The 25,760-nt window shown below is 35.9% G+C and overlaps 3 protein-coding genes across 3 annotated transcripts; all 3 read right to left on the bottom strand.

Annotated features, from left to right (window-relative positions):
* Positions 1-286: 286 nt before the first annotated feature.
* Positions 287-1,225, bottom strand: LOC128120065 (olfactory receptor 6C3-like). Its single transcript, XM_052753817.1, has one exon. It carries the CDS (start codon positions 1,223-1,225, stop codon positions 287-289), a length of 939 nt encoding a protein of 312 aa, XP_052609777.1.
* An 8,135-nt stretch (positions 1,226-9,360) lies between these two features.
* Positions 9,361-10,332, bottom strand: LOC128120066 (olfactory receptor 6C6-like). The gene has a single exon (XM_052753818.1). The coding sequence runs from the start codon at positions 10,318-10,320 to the stop codon at positions 9,361-9,363; it is 960 nt and encodes a 319-aa protein (XP_052609778.1). The 5' UTR covers positions 10,321-10,332.
* An 11,697-nt stretch (positions 10,333-22,029) lies between these two features.
* Positions 22,030-22,968, bottom strand: LOC128120067 (olfactory receptor 6C1). The gene has a single exon (XM_052753819.1). It carries the CDS (start codon positions 22,966-22,968, stop codon positions 22,030-22,032), a length of 939 nt encoding a protein of 312 aa, XP_052609779.1.
* Between the last annotated feature and the right edge of the window lie 2,792 nt (positions 22,969-25,760).

Consider the following 25,760-nt stretch of genomic DNA (forward strand, 5'->3'; position numbering starts at 1 on the left):
TAAACAAGAGATATGGAGATATTTTTGATTTTATCAATATAAAATATATGTCAAACAACAAACATTTTAGCCCCATTTGGTCATGTCACATTTCAAAACATAATTTCAGCTTATCTATCTTACTTAGTTGGTTTAAGTTGTGCTTTGAATAATGAATTGAATGGAAATGGAGAGCCTTGAACTGCCTTTCAATATGTCCAAATTACCTGTGACAGAAAATAATACAAATTTCACTTTATCTTTATTAAATCTTCACAATGGTATATCTTCACATTAACACATTCTTTCATTTGCTTCTGTAAAATGCTACTTTGTAAAATAAGTCTTTGAAAGCTCGTTTTACTTGCTGGTTCCTCAAGGTATAAATAAAGGGATTCAACATGGGAGCAATCGATGTGTTGAGAACAGCTACTGCTTTTGTTAATGATGCCCTTTCTTGTGCAGAAGGTTTCACATAGATAAAAATGCAGCTTCCATAGGACATAGAGATGACAATCATGTGAGAAGAACACGTGGAGAAAGCCTTTTTCCTCTGGCTGGCAGATGGAAACCTCAGAATGGTGCTGATGATGCAGATGTACGACAGGATCACTAGTGCCAACGTGAATAGCAGAGTGACAAAAGCGAAGTAAAAGCCGATCATCTCTAGACTCCTTGTATCTGAGCAGGAGAGCTGTAAGATGGGGAAGTAGTCACAGGAGAAGTGATCGATGACATTAGAAGCACAAAAATCTAACTTGAGGACCAGCATGAGTGGTGGGAAGATGGTCAGAAATCCTGCCAGCCATGAGGCGAGGACAAGAAGGGTGCAAACTTTCTGATTCATGATGGTGGTGTAATGCAGTGGTTTGCAGATGGCGACATAGCGATCATAAGACATAGCAGTTAGAAGAAAGAACTCAGACACCCCCATGGAGATGAAGAAAAATAACTGAGCCAAACAGTTGTTATAGGAAATTGTCTTGACTTTAGTAATTATTGACCCCAAAAACCTGGGGATGGAAACGCTGGTGAATATAATTTCTAAGAAGGAGAAATTCTGGAGGAAGAAATACATAGGAGTCTTTAAGTGAGAGTCTAGCAGGGTGAGGATGATGATGATTAAGTTTCCAGTGATACTTAATATGTAAGTTATTAATAAAAAGATGAAAAGTACAAGTTGAAGTTCTGGATCATCTGTTATGCCCAAGAGCACAAACTCTGTGATCACAGTGTAGTTTCTCATACTGATATTTTTCTTTGAACAGAATCTATTGGTTAAAATGAAACAAAAAATTTAATTTAGTAATATGAAAGTTGACAGAGGAGTAAAGAGTTAAAGGAAGATGGTGTATGAGGAAAGGGCTGTTAGGGGAGTCAAATAAAACTAAGAATATATAATAAAACCATATACAGTCCTCCTATACTTTAAAGTAGCTAAAATAAGGTTTAAAAGAAGGAGACTAAATGGAAGTACTTTGCATGGGTAATCAACACTGCTCTAATAGCAGTAGACTTTAAATTAAAACACTATTGCCCAGGTATGAGACACCTCCCTATGAACTGTTGGCCAGTCATCCCCCAGAAACTCTCAAAGCAACGCAGACTATTGCCATTGTTTTTGGTTTCCCACCAAAACTAGAAATTAATACCCTATTGCTGAAAATATCATGTAGTCTAGATATAGAGTATTAGGATAGATAGAATACAGAATATTCAAGTTTAAACTAGGCTGGACAGTTTCATCATGTTGGCTAGTATTCACAGAGCTGGAAGGTTCTATGCAGGCAGGGGAGGGTGAAGAGTAATAACTAGCCATATTCAGTTGTAGGTCCTTTGGGATGCAACACTGAACTGCCTGGAAATATATGCCCACCAGGTCAATAGTGACATGAATGTTCTAAGGGTACCCAATAGCTTCCATACTGGATTTGAGACCTACTCCAATGGAAGGAACACATGCCTGCCTCTGTAGAACTGGTCAAAAGTCTACGGACAGAGAGGTCACAGTTCCTCTTGGTGAATATTCTATGAATTTTTTTCAAATGGAAATGTAAACTTCCTTCTAAATATTTATGTTTATACCCATAGATGAATGTGGCTCTCAGCTTTGGTTTAAAGACCCTCTTTCAGCAGTGTGGGATGGGTCAACGTACTGGAAAGGGCTGTTGAATGTTTGGTCCTAAACAGGACGTCTGTTATACTTCACTATCCACCAGCATCCAGTGAACATTGCAGAAAAGAGGGTGAATAAACTGTGGGCAGCCCGAACTGACCTACTCTGGTGATGGGATGGCCAAACACCCTAATTGTCGTGCTAGAAACCCCATCCAATGACTGAGGGAACCGGATGCAGAGATCCACAGCCAGGCCCCAGGTGAAACTCCAGGAGTCCAGTTGGCGAGAAAGAGGAGGGTTTGTATGAGCGAGATTTGTTGAGACCAAGGTTGGAAAAAATACAGGGACAAATAGCCAAACGAATGGAAACACATGAACTATGAACCAATAGCTGAGGAGCCCCCAACTGGATCAGGCCCTCTGGATAAGTGAGACAGTTGATTAGCCTGATCTGTTTGGGAGGCACCCAGGCAATGGGACCAGGTCCTGTCCTCAGTGCATGAGTTGACTGTTTGGAACCTGGGGCTTATACAGGGACACTTGGCTCAGCCTGGGAGGAGGGGACTGGACCTGCCTGCACTGAATCTACCAGGTTGAACTCAATCCTCAGGAGGAGATGGGAATGGGGGGTGGGCTGGGGGGAAGGCAGGAGGGGGGGCTGGAGGGGGGAGGACAAGGGAATCCGTGGCTGATATGTAAAATTAAATTAAATTATAAAATAAAAAAATAAACTGTGGGAACCATAGGATGGGGAGGAGCTCTGTATTCTGGATAGGGCATGGCTGTTGGAATAGTGAACACGCAGCAGCTGTCTGGTACTTGAAAATAATTTGTAAAATAGAAAATGAATTATTTTAATGCAATGTGTTTGAAAAATATAGTGTTATCATTTCCATTGACATGATACAATGGCTTCCTTTCCCTGTTAGAATTACTGTAACTATTTGTTCATTCCTCATAAAGGAGAAACCATTGATACATACTGTATTGAAAGGGAAAAATGTGTTTACAGATATTTGTTTATAGATCCCTCATCCATGAGTTTACATAAAGACTCTACAAGTACCCACAATTTCTATACATGCAATGCCCTGAATTATAGATTGTTGTAATAACATTTATCAATTTCACCAATAGTTTGAATAGTCAGATACTATGTTCTAAAAAAATGGATGGTTTTAGGACTGAAATGTGTAAGGTTTTGTGTTGAATCTGATGCTATATGCTAATTTACAATAACTTATTGGGTGGAATTGATAATACAATAAATACTGAACACAGTTATGGTTATTATACTTTTCAGTCTTAGTACATATTCTCTTAAATATAATCCCAGAAATGCACTTGTTTGTGCTTACACAAATGAAGGAGTAGTATCTCCTTGGTTACAAAGATTACCTCCAGTTAGAACTCTAATATAATACTATAACACATTGATGTAGTCACATGACTTTTTATGCTTGTTGTTTCAATTATCTATGAACATTTTTTTCTATAGTAACTTTATTTAGGGTTGAATAGATAGCTCAGGAGGTAGAGGCAATTGCCGCTAAGCCTGGGGACCTGAGTTCAATCCCTTGAACCTACGTGGTGGAAGGAGATAACTGACTCCTGGAAGTTGTTCTCTGACTTCAATAAACATGCCAGGGCAGATGCATACAATAAATGCCATACAAAGTTAAAACAAAACAAAAATCTTTACACTTTTAATCTTCAGTTTTTCAGAGAACAAAAATGAAGTCATGAGGTAAAATTTTAATGCAAATATAACATTGTCTCCATGAAGAAATAGTAATTTCTGAATTATTAGGAATAAATAGAAATTTTCATGGAATATCCTTTATTGGAACCATAAAGCTAGAAATGTAAACAACATGACTTCTATATGTCTTGGTATGTAGCAATGAATAGCTGACTGTTACATAAGTTCTTTTTTTTTTTGGTTTTTCGAGACAGGGTTTCTCTGTGTAGCTTTGCGCCTTTCCTGGAACTCACTTGGTAGTCCAGGCTGGCCTCGAACTCACAGAGATCCGCCTGGCTCTGCCTCCCGAGTGCTGGGATTAAAGGCGTGCGCCACCACCGCCTGGCTTCATAAGTTCTTTTTTATATGTGGTATCATTGGTTTTTAGTAGCAGAAACTGGAATAGTGCCAGGAAAATTATTGTGGGTTTTCTTATTTTGAGACAGGGTCTTACTGTGTAGATCAGGCAGATCTGGAACCTCTAAAGATCCATCTGTCTCTGCTTCCTGACTGCTGCTTTTATTCAAATAATGGACTTTTCTCCTCTTTTGCTTGCTTTTTTATAATCAACATTATTTTATATTAATGCATGTATATATCTGTCATTAATATAACATGAAAATTTCAAACCAAAAAACAATCTGCTATTGTGGCTGAAATATATTAAAATATGTGGCCAATAGCAATTAATATGCCTAAGTGATGATTTGAGGAACTCTCCATTTTTTCCAGTCAAATAAAGTATTCAGTAACAGATGAAATACACTTATTAAAAATATATAACATACTTTTTGTTATATATGATAACACCAATCAAAAATTTGTAAGCTTAAATGCCTATTTACTTAAAATATGAAACTTAGTATATTTATACTATTCTTGGGAAGTTTCAAAATTTTTAAAAAGTATTTTTTATTATTTTTTTATACAATATATCCTTATCATATTCTTTTAACTGCCACAAGTCCTCCTAAATTTTTCTCATCTCTATGCCCATTCAACTTCATGTTCTATTTTCCTATTTCCTCAGATAAACCCCAATAAATATAAAACAAAAAAAGCAAACGAACTAATACAAAAGAAAAGAAAACAACAAAGAATAAGACTAAAAACAACAAAACAAAAAGCATAGAGTTTATTTTGTGTTGGCCAACTACCCCTGGGCATGGGGTTTGCCCTACAATGTGATTGATAGACCCAGTGACACTCTGTTGGAGAAAACTGAATTTCCCTTTAGCAGGACTCCTAATGGCACATTGCTGTACCCATAAATAAAACATTGCCCATTCAATGTCAGAGAAACTTCCTCTTGTAGTAAAGAGTAATTGGCAGAACCACAGCTGACAATGTGTGGAAAGTGACAGAGTTTGGAGCACTCAGCCCTATCTCAAAGTCCTCTTCTCAAGGCTCATGGAGCTATGAGGAAGAAGAGGCTTAACGATGATAAGAGCTGGAGGTCATAGATAACTCCAAGAAAATAGTGTTACCCAGACACAACAGGACTAGAGATATGGTATCACAGAGCCTGTGACAGCATACACAAGACACACCACACACACACACACATACACACACACACACACACACACACACAGATTTAAACAAGACAAAATCCCAGCAGGGAGCAGGTAAAGTGAAAACAAAATCCCACCTCTAAAAAAGAACCCATTTGCAATTCTAGAGACTTTGCTGATTCAGTTCAACCTCATGTCTATTACATAAAATCCTCTCACATAGATGAAGAACAATCCTGAAGTACATGAACAATTTCTAGCAGTGTCAGAAGTAAAAATAAATTTATCTAAAATATCTTCTCTGTATGAACATACCAGCTAGGAACTGGCCTGAAAAACCTATTATTTTAAATCATGACATTTCTTTAATTTCCAGGGAATAGTGGGTGGTGAAACATTTTAAAGTCCTCCGAAGTAGGTAAAGATTGAATGTTACATAAGGATAAGACAATTTACCTTCTGTGGTCACTATAAATCCCTGAGAGACTAGCTTGAAGAAAGGAAGGAAGCAATCAGAGGTTAATTCAGATGTAATGCTCTTATGAAATATCTGTCTGGAAAGCACAGCAATATAGGGAGATGAAAATATTGTAGGCCAATGAACTGATGTAATCGACCTCCTTTCTCTTCAGTCAAACTTAATTTTCATAATAAACACATGGGCTACTCTAGACTTGGGAGATAATTTATTCTCAGTTCCTTTGGGATTGACTAAACATAGGACTGAACTATTCTAAAACGTTTTCTTTGTTAAGAGTAGCATCCATGTTTTACTCACCTGTACATTTTGAGAGCACAAAGAAAATGAAAAACTAATGAAAACTATTTAATATCTTTAAAATCAACAAAACTTTATTTGATACTGGTGAAAATATAACAAGCTGCATTCACTATGGATATCTGTATGGGGGGGGGGTGTCTCAAAAAACTACCACATGACTCACCTATACCATTATTGGGCCTGTACCCAAAAGACTGTAAATGCCACCACAGAGGTATTTGCACATTTATGTTATTTTTTTTCTCAATTTACAGTCAAGAAAATGGAACCAGTTTACTGTTCATCAACACATGAATGTGTGGTGTACGCCCTCAATTGATTTTTATTTAATCAAAGAAAAATTAAAAATGACATGTATAGAAAAATGAATGAATCTGGAAATTCTTATCAAATGAGGCAACTCTGACTCAATAAGACAAAATGTCATTTTCCTTCATAAGTGAATCCTAGATTTGAACTGTTCTATGTGTGTGTGTATGCATAGCTGTGGTGTGTGTCTTGGCCATGAAATTAGAAATGGTACCATGAGAAAGGAGGGGGAAGGTTTTAAGCAAACAATATGGAAGTAGAATATATTTGACATGAAAGTGGGAAGGAACAGGGGAACGAAGGGTTTAGGAAGGGAACCGGGGTGGGTAGAATCAAAAGAGCAAAGTAGGAATAAAAATTCCCTAACAAGACCAAGTACTTTGTGCTTTTATTTTAAAAAATAAAAAAAGAGAATGCGTTAAAATTTATTTTTTAAACTAATAGTATTATAAGATGCAAGAATATCAGTAGTATATAATAGTGTATATAGTAGTGTATAAGGATATACATTGTTATATTTGCAACCTGGCTTCAATTTCTCTCAAATCTTCAAATGAAATTGTATACAATATTATAGTCTACGAGATACTTCTATGTATTCACTAAGAAACAAGTCCTATTTACTCAGAAGAGATGTTTTCTTTATACTTTACACACATTTACAAATTTTACAGATGCATCCAATTCATGAAATTTTATTATACAAAATACTCTTCAGATTTCCTGTATGATTTTCCTTTTCTAGTCATTATTGTAAAGAGTGTGACTCGTGGTCAACCTTTTAAACAGTTGTTGAAGATTGAGGAGGGTTGCATATAGTTTAATAATGTAAGAAGGGTACTGTACGTATTAGCATGTTATATAGTTTAAAATTACACTAATAGATATTGAACATAAATTATTTTTTATGTCTATGAATTGTCTATTAAGAGTTAATTTCAGCCGGGCGGTGGTGGCGCACGCCTTTAATCCCAGCACTCAGGAGGCAGAGCCAGGCGGATCTCTGTGAGTTCGAGGCCAGCCTGGGCTACCAAGTGAGTTCCAGGAAAGGCGCAAAGCTACACAGAGAAACCCTGTCTCGAAAAACCAAAAAAAAAAAAAAAAAAAAAAAAAAAAGAGTTAATTTTCTATTGTACTTATTGTGTAATTTATTAGATAAAGATTTTTCTGTCCATTAATATATAACTTGAATTTTAGGTAAATATGCAAAATAATGGGGTTCATTATGGAAGTTTATACACGTCTTTCCTTTGATTCATTTATTCTCCTCGTGTACTATACCTCCTCACAAATTTTTCAAATTTTTTCATTCATGTTGTGACTTTCCTCTGTATGTCTTTGCTGTTAAGTCACTGCATATTTTTTCCAGTTAGAAAAATTTTTCCAAAAAATTTTTTTATTTAGTTAACATTTTTTCATCCCATCCCCCACTACCTCCCATCTACCTCCCTCCCCATCCGTTCCTCCTCGGTCTCCATTTAGAAAGGGGCAGGGGCTTGAACAAATCATGGCACAAGTTGAAGGAGAATCAAGCTCCTCCCCTTGATGAATAAGGAAAACGTGGTACATTTATACAATGGAAAATTTACTCAGTTGTAAAAAGCAATGGCCTCATGAAATTTTCAGGCAAATCAATAGCACTAGAAAAAAAATCATTCTGAGTGAGGTAACTCAGGCCCAGAAAAAAAAAAAAAAAACCAAACAAACATGGTATGTGCTCACTCATAAGTGGATATTAGAAGTAAAGTATAGGATAACCAACTACAATCTGTAGCCCCAGAGAGGCTAGGTAACAAGGAGGGCCCAAAGAAGGATGCATGGATCTTCCTGGGAAAGGGAATAGAAGAGATCTCCTGGGTAATCTGGGGCAAAGGTGAGGAGAATAGGGGAATGGGAACTTGAGGGAGCAGGCTGGGCAGACTGAGTGTTGGGGGCGGGTTGCGCGGCGGCGTTGCAGTGGGGGGGAGTTTTGGGGTTAGAAAAGTTTTGAAATCTAAAAGCTGTAAAAATAATGTGCCAGGCAAAGTGTGCCTACTGTGAATTAGTGGCACAGTTATTAATCAGTGTCTTCAACTGCTTTCTAATTAGAGTTGAGGCCCACTCTACAAGATTGAGTCTTCTCTGATTCTGTAAACCTAGTTAAAAATACAAAAACAAAAACAAAAAAACAAAAACGAAAACAAAAACAAAAAACATAGCTAAGGAGGGCTCAGGCTCTCGGATTAACCTAATGTTGTTATTTAACTAAGTTATCATTGTGCAAGCAGCTTTCTAAAAATGTATGTTTATAGCCATAGACAAATGTGACTTCCAGATCAGAAAATCTTCTTTTTCCCAATAAACGACAGTGATTACAGACACACATAACTGCTATGGTAGAGAATAATACATAATAGTTGATTGCTCAGCTCAAACTGGCACATTTATATATCCCTCTCACAGGCTCAGGGATCATTTTAGAAGTAGTAGGAAAAAAGAAAGAGCTTAAAGATGAGGAGACAGGCTGGATAATGCTGTCTTTTGGGCATGGTATGCATCTTTTGGTACTTGTAATGGCTGACACAAGACTCCATCCATCAATAGTCAATTATGGATCAATCATGGATCAGGGAAAATCTCATTCAACTCTACCACTTACTCATGAAAATCCAGAAATAAAGTACAAAACGGGATATCTTTGATATGAAATTCCAAAAGAGATAACACTCTCAATAGTGGTTGAAAAATCACCTGTAGACATTTGATTTAATTTCAAATGGATGTAGGAGGTATTAAGGGAATGTTTGTAGGGAAGGAAGATGGAATTTAAGGGAGCAGGGAAAAAAAGGTAATGGAGAACATGAGCCTTGATGCATAGATCATAACTGACATACTTGGAAATTATATTCCACCTTTTTCATTCATGTTCCAGTAGCATACTATTTATGCCTAAATCTTAACTCATTGTTTTGAGAAGAATACAATCTGTGAAGTACCTGTTTGAAAGCATCCTTCACCTGTTGGTTTCTTAGAGTGTAAATGAAAGGGTTGAGCAAAGGGGCCACAGAAGTATTAAGCACAGCTACACTTTTATTTAAAGTCACCCTTTCCTTGGCTGATGTTTTCATGTACATGAAGATACAACTCCCATAAGTAATGGAGACAACAACCATGTGTGAGGAGCAGGTGGAAAAGGCCTTTCTCCGTTGTTGAGCTGAAGGGAACTTGAGGATGGTTTTGATGATGAGTGTGTAGGAGAGGATCACTAAGATCAAGGTGATGACCAGTGTCATCACAGCTAAGGCAAAGGCCATCCATTCTATGAAACGTGTGTCTGTGCAAGACAGCTGGAGGACAGGAGAAGTGTCACATAGGAAGTGGTCTATTGTTTTGGAAGCACAAAAATCCAGTTTGAGTCCCAAGAGCAAAGGGGGGAAGATGACTAAGAACCCAGTCACCCAGGAGCTGATGACCAGCAAGTGACACACTTTGCTGTTCATGATGATGGGGTAGTGCAGTGGTCTGCAGATGGCAACATAGCGATCATAGGACATTGCAGCCAGGAGGTAGAACTCTGTGATTAGTAGTAGAAAGAAGAAGAATAATTGAGCTGCACAAGCATTGTAGGTAATTGTTCTGTCTCCAGTGAGAATGCTCATTAAGAAGCGTGGAATACAGGCAGATGTGAATGCCATTTCTAGAAAGGAGAAATTCCGGAGGAAGAAATACATTGGAGTCTTGAGGTGGGGATCCAGCAGGGTGAGGAGGATGATCACTAAATTCCCTATCAGGCTCAAGATGTAATTAATAAATAGAAACAGAAAAACCAGAATTTGTAACTGAGGGTCATCTGTCAGTCCAAGCAAAATGAACACGATCTCCACAGATTGGTTCTTCATTTCCTTTTTTCCCCTAATAAGTCTACAGAAAACAAAACAAAATTAAATTTATAAATAAATAAGAAACAAAGAAGGAAAAACACCCCAAACAACTAATATCACACATCATACATAAGAGAAATCTTTGTTCCTTCGTAATTATACCAAGGTCCACTTTCAGTATAACTCATGCAAAAATATTTTAATGTGTTTAGAGTTCATCTCATGAACATATCTTATACCTCACTAGTATGTGTCTTAGTTAAGCTTTCTACTGTTACCATAAAACATCATGACCAAAAGTAACATGGGGAGGAAATGCTTTAAAGGGTTTCCCTCACCTTCTAAGTCCACCAGTGGGGGACTCCAGGGCAAGAACTAAGGGAAGGAACCTGGAGGCAGGAACTTATGCAGAGGCTATGGAGGAGTGCTGTTTACTGATTGACGTGCTCTTCATGGCTTTCTCATATTGCTCCCAGGACAACTTTTCCACATCAACCATCCATCAAGACAATACAACATAGACTTGTCCAAAGGTCTGTCTGGTGGGGACATTTTCTCAATTTAGGCTTTCTCTTCCCAAGTGACTATAACTTGTGTCAATATGACATAATGCTAGCTTATAAGACTCAGAATCTCATTTAACTCTAAGTGAAGTAAGTCCTTTTGCCTGTTTTATAGGAGGCATGTCAGTTATGTGTTCTTCTGTTCCTGTCTTTCTAGTAATTTATTTAAAGAAATTGTGCAACTGTGTGAAAATTTCTCAGTTAAAAATCTTGAGTAAGTTGCCACTTGAGTGATACAATGGTTATAATAAATGATGGTGTTCCCAGTAGCTATAGTAATTCCCAATTTAGGGATCTACATCTAGGGCATTTCTAAGAAAGAAAATCCCTAAAGAAGAAAATACATGAGACTGTAGTAGGAGATTCTAGTAGGGTGAGTGTGGTGATAATCAGAGTTCAGTTCCTAGAAATGAACTGGGGAACATAAAATCACACAAATTTCTAACTGAGTAATCATGTGAACCTGCTACCATAAGCTCTGTCTTTCTAGTAGGATTTCTAATTACCATTGTCTGTCTTATGACAGTTTTGAATGGAGAAAAAAATATCTGTATGGAAAAAGTAATAACTAGTGTTTAACCAATAAATACAAAGCTAATGTTTTAAATAAAAATACAAGGCTCATTTTTAATTTTCAAACAATTATGTAAGATGAATACCTTAAATTTATAAAATACTTAGATTTAATATTAAAACTTTGTATATCCTGCCAATTTTATAGTCATGTAAGCATAGAAAACTTTGAAATAAATGGAATATTTATTTTGAATAATTAAAATACACTTAAAGTTTAGAAAATGCACATGTTCTGTATAATGTGATTGAATACCAGATAATTTCCTGATTGGTTTTAGGAATTGTATAGTAGAATCAAGTGACATGAACAACAATCTATATCTGTCAATGAATATATACACCCACAGAAACAAACCTAGCCAATATCAGTAGGAAACAAATCTAGCCAATATCAGTAATTAGCATTAGTTCATTGGTACTGTTTTATTCAGTCAGCCAAAGATTAGCATACCTGATTTTTGAGTGATTTTGTTTTACGGCCAATGACACTGGTGTTCAGGTATTTCCATTTAATAAAGGATGCTGAATGTATTTGATTTTCACTTAAGGCTTCTGAGTTATCTCTCATTCCACATCCCAGATATGATTTTCTTTCATTATGAACAGTTTGGTAATGCTGTTACAGGGAGCAACATACCATCTCTTTCTCATTTCTGTGGTATTGACACAATGCAGGGTCTAGTGATATGAAATTCCTCTTAAGTTATTGTAGGAACAGAAAAACATGTAAATATTTTAGGACATACTAAGAAATCACAGAATGATATGATGTGAGTAATAGCAAACAAAGTGTTTTGGCTAGCATTTACAGTAAAGTGTTGACTAACTGAGGCTGATTTCAGAAGTCGTGATAATAATTTTAAAATTATTCTATTTTATAAAAACTTTCCTAAAGATTTTATTCAAGTTCTAATCAAAAGCCAACTTATATAACATTTATTAAATAAAGAATTAGTGACATCATCTCTAGTGAAAAACTTTTATGAGATTTTTAAATAACCATAATATGATTACTTGAGCCATTTAAAGTAAAAATATATAAGGTCATATTTTCTGCATTGTGAATGTTAATAGAATTATTTCTGACCCCTGAGGTACAAATTGTTCTTTAGAAAACAGTAAAAATTCAAAAATAAACATATAAAGAACCAAAGGATGATTGAAAATCAATTCTTTCCTTTGTTATTTATGGGAATATGCAGAAGGATACACAGGAGCATTTGGATATTTAAATGGTCCATAAAGGAACCAAAAATTTGAGATAGGATATTCTAGGCAGATGAACCATCCTGAGACAAAGAAAACCTAATGTATCACACAAGCTTTGCTTGGAAAAAATACTTATTATTTTCATATTTATTCATCTCTCATAGAACCATAAACTATTGTAAGGAAGTACCATAGCCATTGGAGTTCTGTAGGACATGCAGATGTTATAAAACAATATATCATAAAATATGCTCATTTATACAAATATTCCCATTGGTAGCACTGATACAACTGTTTAATTATACTATACTTACACTAAGTTTTTCTCATATGAAATTATTGATTTTTCTGCTTTAACAATTACACACTTCATACATCTTTATAGCACATACTAAAGGAAAACAACACAAATCACACTATGTATTATATGACCCACAGGCCCATAAATACAATTGCATTTAGTTTTGTTGGATCTTATGGATACCACATAAAATTGGAAGATTTTTCTAATGTTAAAACATATTATATTAGAATACTAACCCTTTATTAGTTCAAAAGCTTTCTTCAGTTGAGCATGTAAATTCCTCCAGATTTGTGATTTTGCATGTCAGTTATTATCCTGGTGAACAAAGAGTGTGGATGAGCCATTCCTTCTTCCTCATTCTATCCTAAAATATGTGACAGATTTGCTTATTTATATAAGCAAATGTCCTAGAGATACTATTTTTGACTAATAATGCCTGGGAGGAAATTAGTATTTCTGTAGTACTACAGTTCATTTATTTAAAGCATTTAAAACCTTGTTAAATGTAACATATACCATAATATAGAAATTCACCATCTCTGAAATAACAAAGAATTTATGCTTCTGTTTCCTATAGGAAAACATTTAATAAGAACAAACAATTCTCAGGGTAACTAGACCTAACACCATCTTTTCCTAAGGGATTGCCAAATTGTATGATGTATAAGAAATCCTGCTTATAAAAGTAAACATCCACACATAGACTTTTACTTCTTTTAATTACACTTCGGAAAATTAATTACTGATTAATATTTCATTGCCTAATACACTAATCTTTTGAAAATATAACTACATGGTTCTGGGTTCAAAATCAGAGAAAACAAAGAATATTTCAAGTGAATGTGAAAAGTGATAATGTAAGATGGGAAAATATAACCTGTTGTATAAATGCCTGATTCCTCTTGGCTTGTTTGTTTAACAGTATATACTGTCAATCACAGGACCATGCCAACACATGCAGGCATTTCAAACATGACTACAGCTGCACAGTTCTTTGTAAAGCTGAACCCTAACTTTTTTTTTTTATCATTCTCTTAGAGGTCAATCAAGTTTCCAATTATAATAATTAGAACAGTATTAACATCTAAAATTGTTTAGTTGTACTAATATCTAAAATATGTATATTTTATGATGTATTTTCAAAAACCATAAACTTCTCAATGTTCAAAATTATGTTAATATCTTTGGGATGAATTCCTCATAATGATTGCTAAATGAAAAGTAAACAGTAATTTAAACAAAACTAAATTCTCTATCTGGATTCAATCAATTGCACATTAATGGACAAGTGCTCCTGTTTCATTCATTCTCCACAACTGAGTGGGTTTTCTTCAAATATTCAGAATAATTTGTAGCTTATAGATATTTTTTAGAATTATGTCATATCCATCTTTTCTACTTTCACATCACTTTATTTTTTTTTCGTATAAGAGAAATCCCATCCATTTGCCTTTGGATTCTTGTTTTATTAATTTGCATGCTGAACTCTAGTACTATCCATTCTTATGAAAATGATCTGATTTTGTTCTTTTTTGATGAATGCACTGCACGATGTGCATATATTACATTTTCTCAGTTCTTTCATTTGCTGACAGTCACTTAGGCTCACTCCATGCGTTAGGTAGTGATACAATAAATATAGCTAGCCCTACATATTATGGAGGGATAACTAACCATGAAGGCCTTTTAAAAAATTCAGATAATGACCTCTTATTTCTGCTAGTTGTGTTTTTTCTTTAAAAGTTGTCAACATCACTTATATTCTACATTTCTGAGTTTTTGTATATTTATTGAAGGAAATAATCAATGCTTAATGTACAAGAAAAACTAGAAAAATATGAACAAACAAGAACAAGTTGCCAAGTACTTTTATTTCTTCCCTTAACTCTTTATTGTAGCACTGGTGATATGTGTGTGTCTGTGTGTGTGTGACAGCAATTTTAAAGGAGTCACTACAAAAAGGGGTAGAGAATGCTCAACTAGACGTCTTGTTACCCTAAGTAAGAACTCTGGTACTAGAAATGGTTTCCATCTTGTTGAGTCATTGTTCACAGGGATTCCATAGAACTCTCAAACATTTAAGGCTATTTCCAAGGCTGTTGGTTACCCTCTGTCATCTGACAGTAAGGCCCTATTGCTGAAGACATCACTTTTCATCAAGCATGGAGAAATTGAGCTAGTGTTCAAAGAAATTTCATCCCTACTGACTAGAGTTCATGACACTGGAAAGTACTACGGACACTATTGGAGAAGAAAAGTAATCATCAATATCTCCCAGATACAAACCATGTGATACAACAGCAATCTCTCTGCAAGATGCACTAGTGCAATGGTGGCATAGATATGGGAGCAGCAAATCACCTCTTTTGAATTTAAGGTCCAATCTCTGAAGTGGAACCCACACCTGACATTGTTAATGAGGCCAACTTGAGACTTGATAGGTCATGGGCGCTAGGGGGAAACCTACTACAGTTATTCTGCTAACTGAACATAGCAACAAAATGACCCCTGATGACATATTGCTATACCCATAGATCAGTGAAATGTTCAGCTCTCATCAGAGAAGCTGCTTCTTGCAGTAGGTGGTAATTAACATAGAGACACACAACTAGAAAATGCAGATAGTGAGAAACCTTGGACTACTCTGCCTTTATCACATATCTTTAAAGTATAGTTACTGACTCCCGTGGGTGTATTCTCAGGGGTGATATATCTGGTAAATATGCTAATTCTATTTATAGTTATTTTGAAGAGTTTCTATGGTGATTTCCACAGTGAATGGACTAATTTACATCTTTGCCAAGAATATATCAGGGTTCCGTCCCCCTATATTCTCACCAGAACTTATTTTTTTTATGTTCATACATAGAATTGTATTTGTGCTGCTGTAATGATTTCTCTATAGATCAATATACCTCAGAAATAGCAAGAGGAAAATGTAGGAAAAATACAACAAGATCCTGGCATAGGTAAGGACTTTCTGAAGAGGATTCTGATTGTTTATGAAGTAAGACCAAAAGTTTACACATTGGATCTTATGAAATAAAAAGGCTGTATATAGCAAAAGGTAAAGGAAATTACTGATTGAGTGAAGAGATAGCCCACAGAATGAGATAAAATCTTTTTTTTTTTTCAGCTATGCATCAGACAGGTTACTAACATGGAGAATATAAAACCAAAAACCAAAAAAAACTAAAAATGTGAGCATGAAGAAAGCAGATAGGTCACAAAATGAACTGTGGTGCTGAGAAGGGTGTTCCCAAAAGAAGAAATATAAATGGTCATTAAAAAGTGATCAATATCCCTGACCAACAAAGAAATACAAATTGAGACTACTTTGATTTCCACTTTACTCCAGTCAGAGTGGCTACTATCAAGAAAAGAAATGGCAACAAGTGTTGGCAAGGATGTGGGCAGTGATGGTGGCTGTGGAACTGCTGAATCCTTTATATAAATTAAATTAAGTAAAAGTTCAAAAAAAGTGTGTGGGTTTCCTAGAAAGCTAAAAGTAGAAATATGACCCAACTAAACCATTCCTTTGTTGATACCCACAGAGATACTTGCATCTCTACATTCATTGTTGAATTATTTAAATGGTGGAAATGGAATCCTAGATGTTTATCACCTGATGAGTGGAGAAAGAAAATGTGATACTTATTCACAATGGGATCTTATTTCGGCATAAAAAATACAAAAATTTTAAACTTCTGTGAAAATGGGTGCATTTGTAAGATACTATACTAAAAGAAGTAACTTGGACTCAGAATGCCAAACATCATATGTTTTCTCTTACAAATGGTTCTTAGCTGCAAATGTTTAGATTTATGTGTTTAAATTGGAGATAGTTCCTGTAATGCAGGAAGCTAGGAAGGGTCCATGAAGATAAAAAGTCTCCCTAAACCCTCAAAACAAAACAGTGTATTGTCACTGCTCTTAGCTTCCCACTATAACTAGGTGGTAAGACTCTATTGGTGAAAATATCTTAAACTAAGGTTTTAGAGCATGTAGAAATCAAGATATAAGTAAAGTGGAAGATTGCTCCATGATGGTACATTTCTTGTTAGGACACTGCTATACGAATTGCTGAGGTAGAAAAGGCAGCAGCAAGCAATAGGCTTATGCAGCTGTGGATCCCAAATCCAAACAACAGAACAGCAGGCAAAGTTTGCCCCTGGTGTAGCAGTGGCATGATTATTATGCATGTAACCAGTCACTTTCTGATTGGATCTTAAGCTGTTCCAAGAAAGGGAATTCATATCTGATATTGTAACCTGGTCAATGATTTTTTTTTAAAAGATGACCCTCCTCATAGTGGGTGAAAATGGTCTTTCTGGTGTGTATTAAAATAGAAAAAGAAATGAGTGAATTTTCACTCTCCAGATCTCACACTGAGACGTCTATCTAATCCTATCCTTGAACAATTTTCACACAGGCAAACTCTTACTAGTTCTTTGAACACTGGGCTTACATTCTCAGATCTTTGGGCATGAGCATGAATTCGAGGAGTACCATCGATTTTCTTAGGCCTATAGTTGACATGGTCAATCTCTCCTGATGAAAACGAATCTCTCTCATTTTCAAATTTTAAATCTAGTGTCTAATCCAAATCTATATCTGCTATTGTTTTATTCTCTAAAGAATCCTGACGGGTATACTCTGCCTCCTATGGATTACAGAAAACATCATTTAAGGAAAAGAATAATACAAAGAACTAGCTCTTTCTTTAAGTTTAGCAGTGGAAAATGATATTCTCATGGTTAATTCTGGACACTTTGACGTTACTGTCTATACACAGAGTAGGTTTGAATTGATTTTAAGAGGGTTTCAGTTTCATTTTCTAGATTTCCTTTTTCTAATTTTTTTAAGCTTCTGCAGTTTACCCTGTGGCTTTCTGCAATATTTTCTTTGGTGCATTTTTTTTCTTTTTCTTTTTTTTTTTTAAAAAAATGTTATTTTATTTTTTAACAAAATGAAATACAGTAAGATGAATAAACAAACAAAAATATCACATTGAACCTGGACAAGTCAATCAGTGGGAGGAAAAGAACCCCCAAAGAGAAGTCACAAGAATCAGAGACCCACTCTTTCACACATTCAGGAGTCCCATAAAATACTAAGCTAAAAGCCATAATAAATATGCAGAGGACCTTGTGCAGATCTGTGTTGGCCCTGTGATTGCTGCTTTAGTCTCTATGAGTTCATGGGAATTTTGCTCTGTTGATTTAGAGGGCCTGTTCTCCTGGTATCCTCCATATCCTCTGGTTCTTACACTCTTATGTCTCCTTTTCCATGGGGTTCCCAGCTCTGAGTGGAGGGATTTGGTGGAGAAATCCCATTTAGAGACCTTCCAGGGTCTTTAAAGTCTAACTGTGGGTCTCTATGCTTGTTCCTATCTGTTGCAGGAGGAAGCTTCTCTGTAGCTAGAGTTTTCCTGCCTGTCCCACAGTCAGGACAAATTTCTGTCACCCGCAAGTCCCACAGCTGCTCAGACCCAACCAAGTAAACACAGAGATTTATATTGCTTACAAACTGTATGGCCGTGGCAGGCTTCTTGCTAACTGTTCTTATATCTTAAATTAATCCATTTCTATAAATCTATACCTTGCCACGTGGCTCGTGGCCTACTGGCATCTTCACATGCTTCTTGTCATGGCGGCAGTTGGTAGTGTCTCCCTCTGCCTTCCTGTTCTCTCAATTCTCCTCTCTGTTAGTCCCGCCTATACTTCCTGTCTGGTACTGGCCAATCAGTGTTTTATTTATTGACCAATAAGCAACATATTTGACATACAGACCATCCCACAGCACTTCTCTGATGATGACTGAGTACAACACTAATTTATCAGTATAGTAGAGTATCATTAGGAGCCATTTTATTGTTACTTTTTATTTTACACCAGTAGTGTTTGGTTTTACCCCAGGTCTATGGGCTAGCTAGTCTTTGGGCCTTGTCATCCAAGAAGTATTACATATGGGTTTCATTTCGTTGAGTGGAGTGGGCCTTAAGTCAAATCAGGTATTTGTTGGTTACTTCCACAAACTTTGTGCCACCATTCCCTAGCGTATATTGTAGGCATGACAGATTGTAGATCAAAGATTTTGTGGCTGGGTTGGTGTTTCATTTTCTCTTTTGGTAGCCTGCAGAGTTCCTTCCCAAATCAAAGACGCTAGAATGTAGGAGTGAAGGGTCTATGTAGGCATCAGCTTTACCTTGCCATGTTCAACAAGTTGTGTCGATGTTGTGTTTAGGAATGGGGCCTTGCTGTCAGTTTGTGGAGAGCAATCTATTGTCTTGGTAACATCCTGGGTTCCTTGGGGAGCTTCATGAGACTCCTTTGGCCAATAGCTCAATTGGTTGTAACCTAGTCCCAGTACTTGAAACTTCGTTTGTTGACAAGAGATGGCCAGTTGGGTTCCATCTCTCTCATTATTTGGAGACTTCATTAGAACCCCCTTCATGTATTTTAGGAAGTTTCTATAGATGTAATTCTAAACAGTCTTATTAAATAAGAAACACAGAGCCAAATAAGGAGTTAAAAGCCCAGAGATCAGAGCAGTAGCCAAGAGCTAAGACCACCTTATCTTACCACTCGCTGGCTTTAATCCCAACCACATGATTTCCTCGTCACTGCCTATCTATACAGACCTCCAGGTCTCTATTGTTCATCCTGAGATTAAAGGTTCGGGTCACCACTTGGCTGTCACTGCTTGGCTGTGTCCTTGAACACACAGAGACTCTGCCTGCCATGTGATCAGATTATGGGCATGTGCCACCACGCTGGACTTCTGCTAAATGGCTTGCTTTTAGCTCTGACCCCCAGGCAACTTTATTTTATTAACATACAAATAAAATCACATTTCAGCACAAATAAAATATCACCATAAGTTTCCACTGCATTAGGTTTCCATACCTACCCTGAAATGCTCTTCATTTCTAGATGTCTTTCCCTGTATTCCCTCTCTCAACCCAATCTTCCCCTTCCCCTTCACACCTGGTCCTGCTGTTCCTGTCCCCCTGCTTCTAGTCAACCCATAAAATCTATTCTATTTCTACCTCCCAGGGAGATCCATGTGTTCCCCTTAGTCCCTTTCTCTATACCTAGCATTTCAGGGTCTACATATTATAGCCTGGTTATTATTTATTTAATGGCTAACATCCACATATAAGTGAATACATACCATATTTATCTTTCTGAATCTGGGTTACCTCACTCAGGATGACTTTTTCTGGTTCTATCCATTTGCCTGAAAATTTCATGATGTCTTTTTTCTTTAAACCCCTGAGTGTAATGTACACCCCACTGTGTAAATGTACCACATATTCTTTATCTATTTTTCCATTGAGGGACACCTAGGTTGTTTCCAGTTTCTGACTATTATAAATAAGCAGCAATGAACATGGTTGAACAAGTGTCCTTGTGATATGATGAAGTGACCTTTATGTATGTGCCCAAGAGTGGTATAGCTGGGTCTTAGCTAAACTGATACCCAGCTTTCTGAGGAACCATCATACTTATTTCTGTATTGGCTGTACATTTTTGTGCTTCCACAAGCAATGAATAAGTGTTCCCTTATAAAACTTTTTTTACTAGTTCTTTGAGAATTTCATAGTGTGTTTTGGTCATACATTCATGAATTTTTTAATTTCATTGCTGCCTTAGGAAGAAATTTTTATTGATATCTTTGGCTTCATTTGAAACATACTTTTTCTTTATTCTTGTCTTACAACTGGGATTTTGATAAGCCAGTTGGTAGTTCTGGAAGATTTGGGTCTTAAGATCCTTTGCAATTGTGGAAAACTAATGGGATCCTCACTGAAAACTTGGCATCCATATAGACTGTTTTTTCCCCTCCTAATTCATTCTATAAATTTCACTAGATCAGTGAAATTTCTTCAGCATTATATATACTAATTTGTATATTTCATGCAGCATATAATAGACATAGTACATGACGATTAATAACTATTTTATAAAAAATAGTAAAAGTGTGAAAATATTATGAAGAATATATTCATTTCCTCAATAGTTATAAAGACACTATCAGAATTCTTACAGTAAAAATTTATGAAAAAAGGCTTTTAAAATGTATTTTTTTCATATTTATAAAACTACTATTGAAATCCTCTAATACATATCATGGACTTCCACACAGTTTTTAGCAACAGCATAGACCAGACATCTACATGGCCTCTCGCATCAGCATGTGCTGTGGACCTCAGCATGGTCTTGGTGGTAGTACAGACCATAGACATCATCATGGCCCTTGGTGGCAGCACAGGTCTGGGACATCAACATAGCCTCCAGGCAAGGAAGCTACTTTTGCAGTTCATTGGTGACTGCAGACTCACAGTTTAGAAAGAAAGTCATAGAAGGCTTCTGTGACAAGGTCCCCCCCCCATCCCCCAAAAGAGAGGACATAAATTCAAAAGAGAGCAAAGACTGGTATATGGTGGTGTTTGGCGGGAGGAAATGAAAGGAAGAAATTATGTAATTACCTTAAAATCTCAAAATAAAATGTTTTAGGAACCACAAAGTGTCATTTTTAATGTTCAGTAAATAATGTATATTAACGTTTATAAATATCTCTCTCATTTCTAGAACAATATTTTTATGAAAATAACTGATACCACATTAATACCTGTAAAATTAATAAAACTAATAAAACTAGAAAAATAAATGTAATCCAGTATTAGAAAAGAAAAATGTTAGAAATTCTTAGGAAAGCAATTTTATTTTATTTTATTTTTTTATTTTTTGGTTTTTTCGAGACAGGGTTTCTCTGTATAGCTTTGCGCCTTTCCTGGAACTTGATTGGTAGCCCAGGCTGGCCTCGAACTCACAGAGATCCGCCTGGCTCTGCCTCCCGAGTGCTGGGATTAAAGGCGTGCGCCACCACCGCCCGGCAGGAAAGCAATTTTAATTGGTTGAGTAAAAATTACATAAATAGCTTATTAAACTCTTAGAGAAAAATGAACAAGGACTGGGGGCCATGTTGATATAAGCAGGCCATTAACATCTTTTGTTTCATTATTTGAATTGGCCTTTACTGTGCCTCTCACTCACAGGTCACATCATTTCATGTACTTGTGAAAAATACCATTTTCCTTGCCATGTTCATAAAGGCTTGCTTGACTTGCTGATTCCTCAGGCTATAAATGAAGGGGTTTAGCATGGGAGCTACTGAAGTATTTAGTATGGCAACCCCCTTGGTCAAAGATGCTCTTTCTGATGCTGAGGGCTTAATGTACATAAAAATGCAGCTTCCATAAGAGATGGAGATGACAATCATGTGGGAAGAACATGTGGAAAAGGCCTTTGTCCTCTGACTAGCAGAAGGAATCTTGACAATTGTTCTGATGATATATGCGTAGGATAGAAATATTAATGCCAAAGTGAACATTAGGGTAAAGACAGCACAGGAAAACCCCATCTTCTCCAGGAATTTTGTATCTGAACAGGAAAGTTGCAGCAGGGGGAAATAATCACAGGTATAGTGATCAATGATGTTGGACCCACAGTAATCAAGATCTAAGAGCATCATGAGAGCAGGGAAGATGATTAGGAAAGAGACCAGCCAGCAGGCAAAGACAAGCATTGTGCAGACTTTCTGACTCATGATGGTCAGGTAATGAAGGGGCTTGCAGATGGCAACATAACGATCATAGGACATGGCAGCCAGAAGGTAAAATTCAGTGACTCCCAAAAGAATGAAAAAAAATAACTGAGCTATGCAGTTGTTGAAGGAGATGGTTTTATCCCCTGAGATAATGGTGCCCAAGAACTTGGGTATAGTGACAGTTGTGAAGGACACTTCTAATACAGAGAAATTCCTGAGGAAGAAATACATGGGGGTCTGGAGCTGGGAATCCAGCAGGGTGAGAGTGATGATGGTCAAATTCCCTGTGATGCTGAGAGTGTAGGTGATGAAGAGAAAGATGAAGATCACCACCTGGAGCTTAGGGTCATCCGATAACCCCAGAAGAATAAAATCTGTGGTTTCTGTATGGTTTCCCATTCTGCAGTTACTTTTTTTTCTTCTGCCAAATCTAAAGGCAAAACCAGAAAGAATCAAGTAGATTGAGGATTAGTAAAAATCAAAACAAGGAGCTGTCATATTGTTGAAGTAGTATGCTGTTTCCACCTTTAAGGGACATTTAAAGCCATTCAATACTAATGATTCTTTAATTACCTTTCTTTAAATAGAGAACAACTCCACTTCAAGGCAGTTTGAAAAACAGTTAAGTATAAAACTATGATGCAATAACTAGTCATCTCAGTGAGAATGGAAATTATGAAAAATATTCTGGTGAAGACATGAAGAGAAAAGTACTCTAAAATATTTCAGTAGTGATGTTGGCTTAATACAACTAGTATGATAACAGAATGGAGGTTCCCCCAAATAAGAACTATGGATTTAGTATATAATCCAGTGACCTTGTTCCAAGGTCTGTATCCAATTGATGATATCAGAAAGAAGTGGGATGATCCTGCAGTTGATATATATCCAGGAAAGGTTAAGGATACCTAGTATTGATTTAGTCTGAACCACTTACTAGCCTGAAAATCAGTTAACCCTCTTTGCTACATTTCCTCTTCTTGTGAATATACAGTTTCTTCTTCAGACAAGTCCATATCAAAGGACAATTTTAAGTTATAAGTGTTAATATATGTGAAACTTTATAAAATTATAAATACATGTGCATGATTGTGATTATGTGTAACCTGGTGCAATGTCAACCAAATTATTTTTCTCACTCCTTTATTTCTGTGGCTTTAGAAGTGATACTTGCTATTCACATACATAAGATTTTATACTCATTGATGCCAATCTACTGTACTTAGACAATGCTGTCACTTCCCATCAACTCTCATATTACTTGGCACATTTACAAAAGGACAGATTTTATTATCAAAGCTATTTTAATATGTCTTATGCTTAGTTTAATTTTAGCTTAAAGGGAGGATTTACCCAGTTAATATTGACTTGTTTAATCACTTGCTGGTATCATTCTCTTCTTTATGCTGCCACATGTGAGTCTATTAGAGTTGTTATGATACTGGAAGAGTCAACTTTTGCATAATGATTTTTATTGTTTGGTTTCCTGTATTCTGGAGTTCTTTGTGAGTCCTATTAAATAGTGTATTATATTCTTTAAACATAAATTTTAATTATTCAAATCACAGAGTGTGAAAAGTATTTGAAGTATGTTTAAAATAATCATAATACTGAAACTTCTGATTTATTTACTGATTTATTGCTCCTAAAACTGTAAGAGTCATATGCTGACATTTGAAAACACTGAGACACTTTTTCCGCACTGTATGTAATAATCGTAAAAAGTATCATTGCTGATGAATAAATGTACTTTTAGAATTAAAAATAAGTAAATGCACATCATTAGATTTGTACTATTTTGGAAGTGAAAATCCATCAATGCATTGTATTTTATCCTCTTTTAATGTTGTATCTACTTTTATTATTCTATGTACTTTGATTTTAACATTTTACAGGTAACAATGTAATTATTCACTTTCCTCTTATGGGCTAGAGCTATGAAGGAATGCAGGAAGAGTTGTAAAAAATGTCCTAGTAGCTGTTGGTAAATATCCCTTCCTTCCAGTAACATTTTTGTACCAGTCCTCAAAGACCAGAAAAACAGGCTTAAGGAAACCTCAACATGGCTTGTTTTAAGTAGGTGATCAAATATCCAGCTCTAGGGCTGTTTTGATACATTTTTACGTATAAACATTTGTGAAAACTCAATGGGTGTTAGTCATTTGTCAACTAAATGGGTTTGGTACAAATTTTAAAAATTCTTAGATTTCTAGAACATTAAAATGTTCCAAGGATGTATTTTATCGGAGAATAAAGATTATGTCCAAACATTTAATTCATCTCTTTAAGTTCAAAATGTTAAATGGGTTATGTTACTTTTTATTTTTTTTTAAAGATGAATATATGTATCTATGTAAACAGTGTTCTGTCTGCATGTAAACCTACCTGATGCCAGAGAGGGCATCGGATCTCATTATAGATCATTGTGAGTTGCCATGTGACTGCTGGGAATTGAACTTAGGAGCTCTGGAAGAACAGCCAGCTCTCTTAATTGCTGAGTCATCTCTCCAGCCCAGGGTTAGGTTATTAACATCTCATTTCCTTCCACTCATTTCATTAAATTTACTTCATACTTGCCTTTTAAAGAATCTGAGATGAACTCCTTGAACAATTCAAAATAACAATTAACAATGATAATATTTGTTTAGCATCATGATTACAATTAATCTTCAGGGTTTCATTATGAAAATATACTCAAATTGTGCCCTTCCCAAGTCTCTACAATGAAATAAATAACAACAATGACCCTTGAAATAAACTAGGTAAAGTATGGGCAATTCATATAATATTCATAGGGAGAAAACTGTATTAAAGGGTATATTAGAGTTGAAAGGTTAAAGGATGCTCTTTTGAGAGACACATTAGGGAGTTTGACTAGTTGCATTTCAGTTTTGATATGTGTGTTTGAATATTGTTAGTAATATTTCATGATGCCCTGGATGATCATTTTCCTCCATGAAACATTGACTTTGAAAGGCCAGTTTTTTTTCAAGTTTTCCTACATTTATCCATTTTTTTCTTCAGTCAAACCTCATTAAATGTAAGTCATTAGAAAAATTACACAGAGGTCATCTCCAAACATATCTTGTTGATCACATTGTCTTCATTCTTTATGCATTCAAATTTTAAGGAATTGTTCATAATGTTGGTGAATGATGGATAGGAAAGAATAACTATTTAACTCAAGGCAT

This window comes from Peromyscus californicus, unplaced genomic scaffold (genome assembly GCF_007827085.1).
Source record: "Peromyscus californicus insignis strain IS unplaced genomic scaffold, ASM782708v3 Scaffold_24__1_contigs__length_46423439, whole genome shotgun sequence".
Taxonomy (NCBI): domain Eukaryota; kingdom Metazoa; phylum Chordata; class Mammalia; order Rodentia; family Cricetidae; genus Peromyscus; species Peromyscus californicus.

What these genes read in the sequence shown, in the direction of transcription:
- LOC128120065 (XM_052753817.1), bottom strand. Translation starts at nt 1,225, where the DNA reads ATGAGAAACTACACTGTGATCACAGAGTTTGTGCTCTTGGGCATAACA.
- LOC128120066 (XM_052753818.1), bottom strand. Translation starts at nt 10,320, where the DNA reads ATGAAGAACCAATCTGTGGAGATCGTGTTCATTTTGCTTGGACTGACA.
- LOC128120067 (XM_052753819.1), bottom strand. Translation starts at nt 22,968, where the DNA reads ATGGGAAACCATACAGAAACCACAGATTTTATTCTTCTGGGGTTATCG.